Here is a 16,360-nt window from a genome sequence, read left to right on the forward strand (position 1 = left end):
ACCCCAAGTATGAGGACTGCCTGATAGGTGCACAGATGGGTCACCTCCAAACTTACAATGGTCCTTTTGTCCCTGATGACCCTGCCTATTTTCCTTATCTACAGGTAAAGGCTGAAGAGGGGTAATGAGGCTTCAGGCTAGGTACTATTTTGTCTCTGACTTCATCTTCTCAAATTTTCCCAAATGAACTTACAGGCTGATAGCAGACCTTACAGATCTCAACCAAGCGTAGTCCATCCTGGGTTCAAATCCCTTCTCTACCATTTCTTGGCTGGATGATTGTGGCAAAATTATTTAACCTTTCTGAATTTTCATATTCTGCAAGGTAGATTACATAATAGTTCCTACCTCACAAAGCCACAGTATAGATTAAATAAAGTAATGTGTGTCAGAGGTTCCATTATTTATTTATTGACTCGGGTTGGACTTTAGTGTACATAAAACATTGTTATAGGGTTTTTTGATTTTATTTTTATTCCTTTCCAATGTTAGCTCTATAAGTAAATTTCCATTTGTAAGTAAAGAAAAGTCAGGGGCTAAGAAAATTTAAAGGCTATCAGGTTCTGGTTTTAGTTCATTTTGTATATCATATTTAACCTAAGGACACTGGGACTTTTCTGATAGGGTGTCACCTTATGGTATGGCAATTGTATGTCTACCTAGATAACAACACTTGAGGTCAAGACCACACTGGCTTTATTTATCTTTTCTCTCCGCCCTTCTCATGCCAGCTGTCAGTTGAGGTGATAAGAAGTAAGCTGGGTCTTGTGTGGGTGAAAAACAAATGGACCTGGCAGAAGTGCACACCTAATACAGACAGTTTGGCAACGTGGGCCCCTCCTGATTGAAGCTAAAAAATGGCTTCCTTCTTTCCCACAGTTCCCACACTCAGCATCTCTCTGCTGACTCACACTGGATCAAGACCATATCCTGTCATAAGGCATTCTGTTGCCTCAGTGATTGACACTTATGCAGCCATCTTCCAGGCATAACTCCACACCCTAGCCCCCCTAACCTCCCATTACAAGTGGCCTACCAGCCAACTGTCTGCCTCCTGAGGCTGATTTGCCTACAGATAATGGCTTGTCCTCTGGTCTCATTGCCTACAGTTACTGGCTCTGAAGAGACTAAACTGTCAGAAGCCTCTAACCTAATTTATGGGCTTCTTAGGGGGAAACTTTTAAAAATTCATCAATGCTCAAAGTTCAAAACAGACTTTAGCATCTCTGGAGCACCTCTCTCCTTCCAGAGAAAGAGATGGAGCCACGGGATGGCAAGGTCAGAGATTAAAAGCAGCACAGTCCCCTGGCTGTGGTATAAGTTCCAGCAGGAGACTAAACATTGCTGCAGGACATGGTTGTAGGTTCTTAAGACAGAGAAGAGGACAGAAATGGACCAGGCAGGGTGCACATAAGGCAGAGGAAACTGCCACCACCTGAGACAGTTCATGGTGGAAAATGTGCTCCAGCTGGAGCTTGGTGAAAATGCAGACAACACCACAGGCCATCTCCACCAGAGTTAGAGCCTCTCCAGCCAACTGAGGAGGCAACCCTCAAGGAGGATGAGCCCACACAGATGGCAGGGCTGAGAAAGAAGGAATGGATTTTAGAATTTGAAACCATGAGGAATAGAAAGTGAACCATAGGGCTGGGGATTTAGCTCAGTGGTAGAGCGCTTACCTTGGAAGCGCAAGGCCCTGGGTTCGGTCCCCAGCTCCGAAAAAAAGAACCAAAAAAAAAAAAGAAAGTGAACCATAACCTTTATTCAATAGTGATTCGCCAGCTGCTACTGCCCCTCCCACTTTCCCCAGGATCATCTGCCTAATGGACCTTAGCAAGTCTCCCAGCCCTATAGCTACATTTCTGTAGCACGAAGAGAAAGCATAATTTCATAATTCACATTACACCTTTTGGATTCCACTCCCTGCCGTATTCTCAAAATTTCCTTCTAATTTATTAAAATCCCGTCTTGACATCCACCGGGTGAGTCGAGTCCTGGGAGCAGCTGTCAAGAGTGAGCAGCAGGGAGGAGATGGGGAAACTAGACTTTGAGATGCTAAGTGACTTCCATGAAGTCCCATGGCCAGAAATCTTACACTAAGTCTGGGTTCATTCACTGCTGTCTAGTCTAATAACCCCTCTACCACCACACTGAACAATGTCCATGTATCCTATGCCAGTCGTGTAGGGGTGATGCAGGGGCAGACAGGGCAGGTGACCACATGCAAGGACAGGTAGCTGCATCTTTCTACCATCACCTGGTATCTTTGTCTTTTACCCTGCATCTATGGAGCAACTCCAGCCACCCTGTTCCTTCCCTCTCACTGATAACAATCCTTTCCTTCTTCCAGTCCCCAGTCTTCATTGCCCAAGTTGGACAGGACCTGGTCTCCCAGACAGAGAAGAAGCTCCTGCAGAGCCCCTGCAAAGAACTCTTCTCTGCTTGTGCTCAGTAAGTGTTCTACTTCACGCTTTGCCCACCTGGGCAAGAGCCTGGGGCTCTATTTGGGCAGGCTTCTGACTGCCTGAGCTGACCCTTACCTGCCTGGACAGGCTCTCACCGACATAAGCAAATCATGGCTACTTGGGCAGATTCCTATCTTCTTTGAAAGAGAGTGGTTCAGCTGGTTCCAGACCAAACCCAAAGCCTAGGTTTGGGGAACTGTATCTCATTCTATCCTTTACCACCTCTCAATCCTAGCCCCTCCTCTAACTCAGCAAGGCCAGTGGTATCTTCAGAGAATTATTCCTGAGTTCTAATTTAGTATAGCTCATTTCTGGGATTATTGACTTAATCTTTGTGATTTACTGATTTATGTCCTCATTTTAGTATCCACTCCATACTCTCTGCTCTACTACAGGACGAGAAAGACATGTTGGCCCATGACAAGGCATTGCGAATACTTGCAAGGTCAATCCAATTTAAGCAACCATTGCAGAACAAACAGGCCTCTGGCCAGATGTGGGATATCTGTTGTAAGCCTTGCTTCTCTGCAGTCTGAAAGCAGTAACCTAGTAGACTCTGTCCAGCTCCTTCAAGATAGGAATTATAACATGTTCATCTTTCTGTCACTCTGAACTAGGTCTGTCCATGACTACTTGAAGGGAGACCCCTTCCACGAGTACCTGGACAGCATGTATTTTGACCGTTTTCTGCAGTGGAAATGGTTAGAAAGGTGAGTACTATGCACTCCTCACATGAGTGTGTGCAAGTGTGAGGTAGAGTACAGAGTTCATATTCATATAGAGATTAGATACCTTCCATGGGCCCCTGGCAACAATCAAATTGATTATCCTCCTCCTACTAACTAAGTTTTTGGGTATTCTAGAAATGGTGTGTGCTTATGAAAGCAGGCTCTGGGTTGTGCCTACATACATATCCATGCTTCTTTGGTTTTCTGTTTTTCTCTATAAGCTCCTCCTCCTCTTCCTCCTCCTCCTCCTCTTCTTCTTCCTCTTCCTCCTCTTCCTCTTCTCCTCCTCTTCCTCCTCCTCTTCCTCCTCTTCTTCCTCCTCTTCTTCCTCTTCCTCCTCTTCCTCTTCTCCTCCTCTTCCTCCTCCTCTTCCTCCTCTTCTTCATCCTCTTCTTCTTCCTCTTCCTCCTCTTCCTCTTCTCCTCCTCTTCCTCCTCTTCTTCCTCCCCTTCATCCTCCTCTTCCTCCTCTTCCTCCTCTTCTTCCTCTTCTTCCTCCTCTTCTTCCTCTTCTTCCTCCTCTTCCTCCTCCTCCTCCTCTTCTTCTTTCTCCGCCTCCTCTTCCTCTTCTTCCTCTTCCTCCTCTTCCTCCTCCTCCTCTTCTGTCCCTCTGTCCCTCTGTCCCTCCCTCCCTCCCCTCCTGTTCTGATATCAGACACGACACCTGGTAAATCTATGTTGGCTATACACCCAGCCCTTAGTTTTATATATTTGCAACTTTCCCTAAGGAATGAATGGCTTTGTACATCAAAGTCTGTATACTTTTGGCAGTATCCAAGGCCCCTGTAAAAAATGAGTTTTCCTCCCATCTACTTAAGTCCCAGCAATAACAACTCTGAGACTGATTATTAATTAATAAAGCCTACGCTGTAAGCTTTGGCTTGCTCCATGACTTGCTCTTGACCTCTTTTTTTTTTTAAGATTTATTTATTTTTTATATATAAGTACACTGCAGCTGTCTTCAGACACACCAGAAGAGGGCATCAGATCTCATTACAGATGGTTGTGAGCCACCATATGGTTGCTGGGATTTGAACTCAGAACCTCTGGAAGAGCAGTCAGTGCTCTTAACCACTGAGCCATCTCTCTAGCCCGCTCTTGACTTCTTATCCTTTTTATTCTTACCTGAGTTCTACTGTGTTGATGGTTTCCTCTTTTGTCTTCTTAGGTCTATCTCCTCAGAGTTCCTGGGGCAAATGTCCCCTTTATTTTAACCTGACTTCAGCTATGTGGTTGAAAGTGGTTTATAGCTGACTCCTAAGTGTTCTGGGGAAAATCTCTCTTGTCTCTATTTCTCAGAACTTTCTCTATCCCTGCCAATTTCCCACCTTCTACTTTCTGCCTCAGCTCACTGGCCATGAGCTTTTTTTATTGAAAGGCGATGTTTATAAGAGATTCTCTCTACAGGCACCTGATTGTAACCTGTGAGGGACTATTCAATCGTTTTCCAAAGTGGCCACCTCCAGATTCCAGCCCTGCCAGCTTGAGCCCTTCTCCTCCTTCTGCTCTATATTGGTCTCGTGTTTTCCTCCCCACTAGTGAGCAGTGGGATATTCTTACCCTTTATTTCCACCCCATCATGAGTGAGATTGGGCCTCTATCTGGCGTTTATTTGCTGACTCAGTCTCTTCAAAGTCTCTCATGGGCAAAGTAGCCTTTGGAAGGTACTAACTTCTTAGAGCCAGTAAGGTAAGATTCTAGTTTAGGAATTCCCCATATCACTGATGATACCCCATCTCTCCAGTTTTTCCTCCTCATTCATGACCGATTCACACCATGCTATTGAAACGTTAAGGGGATTTTCCCCTCCCAGTGTTAACTAAGAATTTCCTAAGAAGTTGCAGGAAATCATTTTTCTAGTAGAGGAGCTCTGCACTAGTAGTGACTGTTTATTGTCAGTGTATTGTACATGTTTATGCCAGCATAACTGGAAAAAGGGAGACAGAAAATGATGGATATTTTATCACCACCTCTTTGGCCATTCAGGGTCTTCTAGTGTCCTGGACATCCATGGATAAATACAGCAAAGCAGTCCCTGTGAAAAAGGGGTTTAGAGCTGATGATCACAGAGTACTTGGGCTCGTACCAGCAAAGTTTGCTTTAAGCAAGGTGCACTCACTAATGGATGCCCAGAGCAGTGAGTGTGGTCCCCTGATAAGTAGGCTGAGCCCTAGAGGTGTTGAGAAGGCTATGTGTGCCTATGTAGTCTCTGATCACCAAACCTCACCCACCCAAGGCAAGGTGTCCTTATGAGTCTGGCCACAGGCTGTGAATTTGAGAACAAAGGGATGTTGTCAGGAGGAAGGGAGCCTTTAGTTGCCTGGGTTTAGCTGAGCTCCTGCAGAGGGACTGTCCTGACTCAATAGAGTTAAGCACTGTGGATTTATTCTTCCAAACCTTCTTCCTGCTCTTCTTAGCAAGCTTCCTAGTAAACAGAGCCAGAGTTTGGGTCTCTAGCACAGCCTCAGAGGAAGACATTACATGCCCTGGGCTTGTTCCTTGCCAACACTGTCTGTTTCTTATGGGTCTTAAAACTTAACTTCAGGAGATAAATATCAGATTCTTGATATTTTTCCAGACAACCAGTGACCAAAAACACTTTCCGGCAGTACCGAGTGCTGGGCAAAGGGGGCTTTGGAGAGGTGAGTGAGCATTGAAGGGCTCCCTTCAACACCCTGTAAGAGCAGTAGTGCTTTCAGAAGGATCTTGCTCTGTCCTGCCCCTCTGTAGTAAAGAGAGAGGGTGAAGGGTTTGGCCTGGGTACTGACACACTATTGAGGGAGAAAAGAGGGTAACAGAACCTTTGCTGCCCTGAACAGGCAGATGAAGTGGAGATTCTCTCCTGCCAGCTTCAAGTAGGGACTTGAAGGGAACGATAGGTCATTACCTGGGTTGTGTTTGAGGAGGGAAACTCAAGGGCATGAGGGTACTGAAAAACCTTGGCCAATGAGGAGTTCAGGTGATACCGTTGGTGTATCTTACTTATAGGAATTGAGATTTAGTAAACACTCAATATTTGAGGCCAGCCTTGTTTTCATTTTAGAACCAAGGAAAACTGTTCAGAAAAGATTGGTGTTTTAGGCAAGGTCACAAGCCAGTAAAGAGCAGAACTAGTGTTAAACTCTCAATGCCTCCTCCCATTCCTTTACTATAAAGTTAGGATTCATAAGGCTCTTCCTTCACTATCCCCCCCAAACAAATTATTTTAGCTGTCAGCAAAAATTTCAGTTATACTTGATGGGGGGTAGGTAGCACCTGATGCCTCTAACTAGTCACCTGACTTTATGCCATGGCCAGTTTAGTACTTTCAAGGCTAGGAGTCTTCTCAGGGAAGGAGGAGTCCTTCAGCTGGTTCTTAAGGACAGAGTCCAAGCAGCACTGCGTATAGAGCTAGATATCCTGAACTGCAGCAACCACAGGGCAGACCTGTTGGCTTTGACCCCACCAATTCAGCTCTAGAAACCTGACATCCTGGCCTTGAAGTTAGGTAGACCACTGTAGAATGTACTATGACCTGATTATCTCTCTCCTACTGCAGGTTTGTGCCTGCCAGGTTCGGGCCACTGGTAAAATGTATGCTTGCAAACGCTTAGAGAAGAAGAGGATCAAAAAAAGGAAAGGAGAGTCCATGGCACTCAATGAAAAGCAGATTCTTGAGAAAGTCAACAGCCAGTTTGTGGTGAGTGTCCAGGGTCCATCCACAGGCCCATTCTTCCGGTACTTTCCTGGGACTTTCTTGCCTTGTAAGTAGTAATGGCCCTCCAATATAACTCCTCCCCACTTCTGAGATCTCTTCTTCTATGGCCACCTTATGGACTCCCCAGTGAACTGAACAAGCAATTCTAGGTACCGACAGGATCTCTGGGATGATATTTTATGTACCTCCTGGTCAGTGTAGACTAGGCACTGCCCAAGTAACAAATTAGCCCCAATTTTATGTAGCTACACACAGAAAAAAGCCACATCAAGTCTAGTCAGATTGAACTCCCCTCTTCACTTACTGGCTACCCCAATCAGAGTCAGGAAAGAATGTTGGTGGGTCTCCACAGGAACTTCTCATGGCCTCAGCCGGACTGGCATTCCATGCTTCTATAGTAGTTCACTGGTCACATTTAGTCATCTCAGGGACACGCTCCCTGCAGAGGAGGTTGGGGAGCGTGGAGGTGAATGTATATTTGGTAAATTCTATATGTTTCTTCCACATGTTGTTATAAAAACTAATATTTTTATTTTCAGAGTATGAATCTTTACCTGCATGTATATGTGTGTGTACCACATACATGTAGAGACCAGAACAGGACGTTAGATCCCCAGATGCTGAAGTTACACAAAGTCGTGAACTGCTGTGTTGGTGCAGGGAATGGGACCTAGGTGCTTTGAAAGAACAGCCAATGGTCTTAACTACTGAGCCATCTCTCTAGTCTTATAAAAATTAATGTATATGAAAGGTAAAATTCAAATGACATAGGAAGATACACAGTAAAAACAAACACCTTCTTCTTTGAGTAGTTACTCCAGTCATACTTTATTATTTTTATGTACTTTATTATTTTTATGTATTATTTTTATGTATTTTAGGACCATCCTATACATCTTACGCTATGATGATTTTTACCCCGCAGTTGTTGATTTTTTTCCTCCTCTGTTTAGACCTACAGCTTAGTTCTTCCCATTTTTAAAAAAAGCTAGACATAAAAAAAAGAAAAGAAAAAAAAGCTAGACATAACTTCTCAGTATAGCCCAACCCCACAAACTGAAATTGTTTCTCATTTGTGAACCTCAACCAACCACACTGTGATGTCTACTTTCAAACATTCCCTGGAGTGCTTCTGTGAATGTAGCCATGGTATAGATTCATAGCAGAGGAATCTCTTTAGTAAGAGCTATGCACACTCTCTGAAAGTTGTTCCCAACTAGCTTGCCCTAGTTAAACTGTGTGACAAAGGAAGGATGCCATCATTGTGGTCATTCCTCAGAGGAGGATGGTTTTATGAAGTGATGCTCAAACAGGACCGAAGTTTTGGTCTCTGGGGAGGATTCTAGGCTATCTCATCTGCCATTCTGTCTTTAGGGAGGAGTAGAGAATTCAGTGTTACCTCAAAGGAAGACTTGGACAAAACTAATATCGGCCTGGTTTGACCTGGGCTATTTTGACTTTGGGTTGTCACTTTGATGCTGCCCACTAAGGCCTCATCTGTGAAGGGAGTGCTGGTGGGTCGTACTAAGAAAAGCATCGTATGTCTGACAAGCCTGGGCTGGCACATCTTCAAGGTCTGTTGATTTTGATAGCCAGACTTTCCTTAAGTGGGGTCTATCCACTACCGTTGGCAAGAGAGTTCCCACAGTAACACTTGGTATCAACTTTTGCCACTTGGTGTCAGCTTTTGTCACTATAAGAAAATATCTGTGACATTTAACTAATAGAAAGGACAGATTTTTTTTTTTTTGGCTTCCAATTCTGGAGGCTCCCATCCAACATCAAGTAACCTCATTGTTGAACTATTTACCAGAAATCAAAACAAGCAGAATAAAGAGAAAAGAGGTAGTGTGGTCTCATAGTCACCTTCTAGGACGCTCCCAGTGACCTACAGTCCTCCAAAAAGTCATCTCACCTCCCAGTAGCACCACCCTGAGTACCAGTGGACCTTCAGAGGACACTCATATAAACCATGACACACGTTCTGGACCCTTCCCGGGGCTCACGTGGGCAGGTGTAGAAGGAAGAGTTTCAGCTCCAACAGTTGGTCGTGGAACCCAGTGCCTGTGAGCTCATGCCACCTCTGCTGCCAATTTGTCTCTTTTCTTCAGAAATAAATCCTGTTCTTCCTGATGTTTACATCCAAATTTTATGGCCTGGCCTGTCCCTGTCCTGGCCACTGGTGGCCAGCTTTCATTTGTGCAAACTCCCAAAGTGGAGACTACAGCACAGTTTAAGTCACCTCAGTCCAGCATCACCTGCCTCATCCACTGCACCTTGGGAATCAGGAATCTACCAGTTACGTGTCTGTTGACATGTCCTACACAGATTTTTGCAAAGCTGTGTTCTCTTCCCAAAATCCTCACTGCCCGTCCTTCAGCATGAAGGGCCACCCCACTCTGCTTTGCTTTTCTGACTAGCCAACTAGGCAACATCTAGTTTTAACAAACTTATGCACTCACATGCTTTTCTGGTATGGGAGCTGTCATCACCCTGGTAGATTTTCTGGAAGGACAGGGTTCTACCGGCCCATGTCCCCTTCAGCCCTTTACTTTAAGCCAATTATCAGAAGATCAGTGCACAGGTTCTTCACTGGGTATGAGAGAAAGCAGGCAGGATAACCAAGAGGAGGTGTAGGCACAGGGTATGAGCTGCTTTGTACCCTCCACTTCCCTACCTCCCAGCTTTATTGATCCCAGTGAAGGAGGTATCAGTTGATGACAGTTGCTGTGACCCCACTGTAATGCTGCTCTTGTGTTCTCAGGTCAACCTGGCCTATGCCTACGAGACCAAAGATGCACTGTGCTTGGTTCTGACCATTATGAATGGAGGTGACCTGAAGTTTCACATCTACAACATGGGAAATCCTGGCTTTGAGGAAGAACGAGCCTTGTTTTATGCAGCTGAGATCCTCTGTGGCCTGGAAGACTTACACCGTGAGAACACTGTCTATAGGTGAGCAGTGTTCCCAGACTCTGGCTGGGCCCCTGCATCCCTCCAGCAGTGTCCCATGGTCCCCAGGAACTCAGCTAGTGAGATGGACCACTCTCCTTATGGTGTCTCTGGTCTCTAATGAGTAGAGAAATCAACCTTGTAAAATTATATTCTCCAAATTCCTCCTCCAAGGAGAGGTTGTGATCACTGCCACTCTGTCATCCTTTTCCCACTCAGAGGATCCTGGTAACTACTATCTGGAATCAGTCTCAGGGAGATGTGTGGAGGGTCACTGTCCAAGGACATCACATATTCTGCCATACCCAATCCTGAACCCGCTCTAACCTTCACCTTCCTTCCCTCTCAATACCGCCATGGCTTGGACTCTATAGAACCCCATATCAAAATGATTCTCACAGTGAGCAGGGCTTCATGGTATCCTTAGAGTGCAGAGGATTTTTTAAAGCTTTGTTGCCTCTCCTGAACTTTTTTTTTTATTTTATATTTTTGATAACAGGGTCTCATTGTGTAGACCTGGAACTGGCCTGGAGCTCATTATGTAGACCAGGCTGTTCTCGAACTCAGAGAGGTCTGTCTGCCTCTGCTTCTAGAGAGCTGGTATTAAAGGCATGTGCCACCACACCCAATACTTTATTTTTATTTATTTATTTTTTTAAACTTACACATGTATGTGTTTGTGGGTTTGTCTGCATCCATACCTGCTAAGTCTAGAAGGGGCAGTGGCTCCCCTGGAGCTGGAATTACAGATAATTGTAAGCTACCTTATATGGTGCTGGGAACCAAACTCTGGTCCTCTAGAAGAATATTAAATACTCTTAACCGCTGAATCATCTCTCCTGCCTCCCCTACTGCATTTTGAATAAATATTGTCTTACTCCCTTATGTGTTCAGGAGAAGGGACTGATGTTTTGATATTGGTTGTTACATCACATTTTTCAAGGGATCTACGGGAATACAATTGTTGTAGCAAATTAAATTCCACCACTGTTTAAAAAACTATGATGGGCTGGAGAGATGGCTCAGTGGTTAAGAGCACCGACTGCTCTTCCTGAGGTCCTGAGTTCAAATCCCAGCAACCACATGGTGGCTCACGACCATCTGTAATGAGATCTGATGCCCTCTTCTGGTGTGTCTGAAGGCAGCTACAGTGTACTCATATACAATAAAATAAAATCTTTAAAAAAATAAATTTAAATAAAAAAATAAAAAACTATGATAAGTGCCTGAAAGGTAGGGACTGAGTGATATTATTAGTCACTGGGCACTGTCAGCATAGGGACCCTGCAGTCCTCACAGACCCTCAGGCACCCACAGGGTCTGTTGACGTTACATGGATTTCTGGGTAAAGATTATCTTGGTACTCCAAGAGGTTTTTACAAATGAATGTTCTCCATGGCTCTAGTCCCTCTGTTTCTGGGATTTGTTTTTTATTTTTTTAATTGAAGTAAGAAGTTAGAAGATTCCCGCTAAGGGCTGAAAACAAAGAGCCTCCGTGATTGTCTTTATTTAAAAGAAAATGTGTTGGAGTTGGGTGGGCAACCCTGGAGTTCCACATTCCTTTCTTCTAGGGCAGCACTAAGACCTAAGGCAGTGGTTCTCAACCTTCCTATCGCTTTTACCCTTAATACTGTTCTTCGTGTAGTGACCCCAGCCAAACTTACTTTCATTGCTACCTCAAAACTAATTTTGCCACTGTTACGAATTGTAAGATAAGCACTGCGTTTTCTGATGGTATTAGGCAACCCCTGTGAAAGGGCCACTTAACCCCTGCCCCAAAGGGGGTTGAGAATAACAGGTTGAGAACCACTGGCCTGAGGTATCTCTCCTTGTCCTGACCTCCTACTCTGGATTGTCTGTGAATTTGATCCTGTCTGGTGGTTTCTGACAAGCTGTGGTTTCCAGCACATGGCCACTGGTATCTTGAGGTGAGAGTTCTTGTCCTTATTTAGAATTACTAGCATATCAAAAGAAACCCATGTAAATGATCTAAATCAGCAAAGGCAGTTTATAATTAAAAAAGGATATGTAAAATACCCACCTCATTTGGTGAGAATGCCCAGGATTAGGATACATGAACCACCCACAAGGACACCTGCCATTAAGTAAACGAAGCTGGCTGGTACAGAACTGGAGCCTCCATCCAGATGCCAGTATTATCACTCCTGGGATGTAACAACGTGTTACATACCCCCATCTAAGCTGCTCTTTTACCCAGCGTTTACTGGGAAATCCAGCGTCTTCTGCCTGTTCTCTCTAGTAAGACAGAGGTTCCCCTTTATGAGTAAGATCCTGTCTCTGAGGAAAGGAGATATTGGGGATAAGGTGAAGCGGCCCAATTGCACTGGCAGCTGTGTTTTCTGCGTGAGCTGCTTTCCAGGCTTTGATACAGCTGGACTTAGATATGCCAGCTCCCTGGGACTCCATCTATAGGAGGAATGTTTGCTCTAGTCTATCTCCACCTTACAGCTTTCTTCCCAGTGGTAGAGCTGATGCTCTGGGCTTTGTGACTTATTTCCAGGACCTGCTCTGACCACAGGCTATTCTGTGACGTCCAGTCTTCCCAGGGAAGCCTCTTCCTCCAGGGAGTCTCTGACCATACTAGCCAGTATCCTCTGCCCCCTGAACCACTTGTGTAAAGGACAAGCACCAGAATTGGCCTTTACTAACCTCCTAGCCAATGGCAAACCCCAACATTTATGTTAAATTACTTGGAGGAGAAAAATGAGCCCATAATGGTCTTGACTTAGAGAAACCAGACTACCTCAGTCCAGAGATAGGAGGCAGATAACTTTTGATACCTAGGCCTACTGCCTGCAATGGCCATGTTCAGATGCCTGTTGTTTTCATCCTGCAGAGATCTAAAACCAGAAAACATCTTGCTGGATGATTATGGTAAGTCGGGGACTGGAAAACGTGGGGTTGGGGGGTCTTTTCTGTTTCAATATCTGAGACTAGTGTTACAAGATACTCAGAGCCAGGGATTGCGGAGGCTCTTAGGAGTGGAGGGGTGGGGCCAGGACCATGGGAAGGTCCATGGGACAGAGGACCTCACTCCTGTACCTTACTCTTCGGCCTGAGGGAGGCTCCTACTTCATGAAGCAGAGTAGCTCAGTTTACTGTGACATCAGAGCCAGTGTCATCACTGAGCACCCATGCTATTTGACTTGCTCCTTGTTCAGTTTGTGAGGTAGAGTCCTCAGGACTATCCTGACCACTATGGAGAGGATACATGTGTACATGCATACATACATAGATACATAGATACATACATACATACACACACACACACACACATGCATACGTACATGGTGAGGGTACTTCATGATGGCCCAATGAAAACAGCTGTTGACACTAACCAGCTGTAAATATGTCATTATTTGTGCACTATCATTATTACTTGCTCTTGGGTGCTAGCATGTGGGAAGCAGCTCCTCACACATTCAGTCTCTCATGCCTACAGAGTACTTTTCCCGTGTACCTGACTAGCTCTTCCCATCTCCACAGGAGAGGTGGCATCCAAGTGTCTATCTTGTGTATAATAGGCCTGAGGGCTCAGAGGAACTAGCTTGACCTTGACAGTAACACCTAGTCTTCTGCATATTCTTGGGACACACAGCATGTTCACCCACAATTGGTGACCTGGAGAGAGCTATGTGAGGAGGACTGGGGAGCACAGGGTCCTCTGAGAGGTCCAGGCTACATGTGTTCTATTATCTACTCACACTGAAGCCCCACAAGGGGCAGTCCACTGCTGGTACTCACAGGCCATCTGAGCCACTCAGGCCCGACAGGCATTTATGGACAAAGGCATGTTTTCCATCATGAATATGAAATGTAGCCATAACCCTGCCTAGAAGGTGTGACAGAGATAGAAATAGAACTCTCAGTGTGATGCTGCCTGGGTCTTGGGAGTAGACTCTGAACTCAGATTCCAGGCCAGGCACCACCCTTCTCATTTCTCCATCTCTTTGAAGGGGAACAAACAAACCACCTCCAAAGACCAATCAGGAAGGCAGGGAGTGGCTTCCCAAATTGCTTTACAATTTTTTCCCCTTAAGCAAATTGTTGCAAAATGTCAAGAACCTCATATTTTTCCTGTGAAGCAACCACTGAATCAGCCAGGACATTTTAAACTCTGTGACCTCAGCCTTTCCGGAAGCTCATTGGGGCATTAAATGTGTCAGGTCGGCCAGTGGCCAGCCTTGTCTAAGCGTCTTTCTGAATCTTTATTAATATTCCCCTCATCGTGTGCAGTTTCTACACATCTTACTTATACTCGTTAAACAGTTACCCTGAGAGAACAGACCGATGTCACATCTTCATTGGACAGAAGCCTAGAAAGTCTGTGGCCCTGACCAGGGTGTCCACATGACCTCAGGAACCCATTTAACCCTGCTGTCCCCAACAGGCCACATCAGGATCTCAGACCTAGGACTGGCTGTGAAGATCCCTGAGGGGGACCTTATCCGTGGCCGGGTAGGCACTGTTGGCTACATGGGTGAGTAATACCTTGTGCCTATCACACACTGAGCCTCCCCAAGGGCATCCGTTCCCAAATCCCCCAGTTTTTGTTTTGCTGGTCAGATTTGCTATGCTGGTCTTCCACAGAAATACCTGGTAGGGTGGTACACTAGGACTAAAGGTATGACCTAAACTGAGTTCTCGGTAGTCCCTAACCACAGGCCAACCTAGGTCTCAAAAACAAGCCATCCTAGGAGTTTGGTGACCAGAGCCTAACACCAGCATTTCTAGGGGAGCCCTTATTGAAGTAGGATCTACTTGGATGAAGTGTCCAATAGAGATACTTTTTGAAGAGACTCCTGAGAAGACCCTAGCGGGTGTCAGAGTCCCCTGAAAGTTCTAGACCCAGCCCCAATTGCCCTCTGCCCAGGCCTGCACCCGCAGATGATATACAGCATTCAGTATATTATCTCTGGTTCTTGAGGTCCCAGACAACAAAACACTTGGCAAACTGGGATATGTTTGTGTGTGACGGTGAGAATTCTGGTAGATCTGAGAGCTATATAGAGAGTAGATGGATAGGTGTTGGGTTCATAGCACAAAGGTTCTTGTACCCACAAATCTGCAGAGAAACCAGGAATGTTAGACAAATGGGATCGTCTTTCCAGTGGGAAAGATGAAAAACCTGTTCTTCCATCCAGAAAGCTGAGAATTGGAAGTGGTTAAGAGCCTGGTGTTATCTGCTGAGCCAGGCCATATCAAGTTCCTACAACCAGGACTGGAGGTAGCTAGAAATCTAAATGACTCCTATTGCCAGAAGCTCCCCAAAAGCTCCCATAGCCAGGATCAGAGGGGGCTAATAAGCCCAAATGACCTCTATGTTATCTCTTTGACTGAGACCAGGCCAGACCCTTAGGCCCTTACGCTAGAACAGGTAGCCTATCTCTAGAACCTGTTTCCTTGGAAGGAATTACACTACCATAACTTGAATTTCAATGTAATTGTGCTTTCTTGTGCACTGATTGTATTCCACCAGGAAACTTTTTTTTTTTTCAAAATAAATACATCGGGAATAAATCTGATCCAGGTTGATGAAGTCCATCTATACAAGGTTTTCATTCTTATCTGAAAACATGGTTCACTTCCCTTATGACACCTGTAAGGAGCTTCTCAGATGGGGGATGGATAAATGGATGGTGGATATATGCATCGTGGAAGGACAGATGGGCAGACGTATAAATACAGATACACCTACCCATGTACCCATGTGGAAACATGCTTACACATTTGCATTGCTCTCCTTTTGGACACAGTGCTAAATGATTGGTCTATATATGGACTCTGATTTTCATTCTGGATGGCCTCAAGATGTAGTGGTCTCTTTTGTATATCTATGGTTAACCTATGAATCATTTTGTCAAAGTGGTAGTGAAGATACAATAAGAGATTTTGTTTTATGTGTTTGGACGTTGTGCTTGCATGTGTGTCTGTATACCCTGTGTGTATTTAGTGCCCACACTGGCCAGAAGAGAGTGTTGGGTCCCCTGAAACTGGAGTCACCTGCCACATGGGAGCTGGGAATCAAACCCAGGTCCTGTACAATAGCAGTCAGTTTATGCTGCTAACCACTGAGCCTTCTCTTACACCTCGCCCCCCAAAAGATGACCCAACGTTCAAGTAGATTGAATTTAATCTTTAGATGGGCACTCTTCTTCATTGAAATTAATATGTATGCAATGTGTCATGCCTGTCACTGGGGACAAAGCAGTGAAAACTATATTGTGTGTTCTGTCTGAGGAGACATTTCCATCCACCATAATCAGAGTTCTGAAGCTACTGCCAGAATTGGGCACAGTGAAGCACATTAGGGAAGGCTTTCTCTGGACAAACTGGTGTTTACACACCTGCTGGGTTGCAGTTGGAGGTTGGAAGGAAGCAGCCTCAGCTTAAAACTCCAGTATTTCTGTGAGAGTGCTACGCCCTGGGGCACTGCTGAGATGAAGAGCAGCATTGGACTGTGTGCTTAGGCTGCATTCTGTTGCCAGTCGTCCATTA

General features: G+C 45.1%; 1 protein-coding gene across 6 annotated transcripts in view; it reads left to right on the forward strand.

Annotated features, from left to right (window-relative positions):
- Positions 1-16,360, forward strand: part of Grk5 (G protein-coupled receptor kinase 5) — a 194,736-nt gene that overhangs the window by 165,767 nt on the left and 12,609 nt on the right. For all 6 annotated transcript variants that reach the window (XM_087585160.1, XM_087585171.1, XM_087585145.1 and 3 more), the window contains 7 exons: positions 2,351-2,451; positions 3,083-3,175; positions 5,771-5,834; positions 6,731-6,871; positions 9,654-9,844; positions 12,699-12,736; positions 14,253-14,342. In XM_087585160.1, the coding sequence (XP_087441286.1) occupies positions 3,135-3,175; positions 5,771-5,834; positions 6,731-6,871; positions 9,654-9,844; positions 12,699-12,736; positions 14,253-14,342 (565 nt within the window). In that variant the 5' untranslated portion in view covers positions 2,351-2,451; positions 3,083-3,134. The remainder of the gene's footprint in view (positions 1-2,350; positions 2,452-3,082; positions 3,176-5,770; positions 5,835-6,730; positions 6,872-9,653; positions 9,845-12,698; positions 12,737-14,252; positions 14,343-16,360) is intronic.

The sequence above is a fragment of the Rattus norvegicus genome, chromosome 1 (genome assembly GCF_021556685.1).
Source record: "Rattus norvegicus strain SHRSP/BbbUtx chromosome 1, alternate assembly SHRSP_T2T, whole genome shotgun sequence".
NCBI classification, from domain to species: domain Eukaryota; kingdom Metazoa; phylum Chordata; class Mammalia; order Rodentia; family Muridae; genus Rattus; species Rattus norvegicus.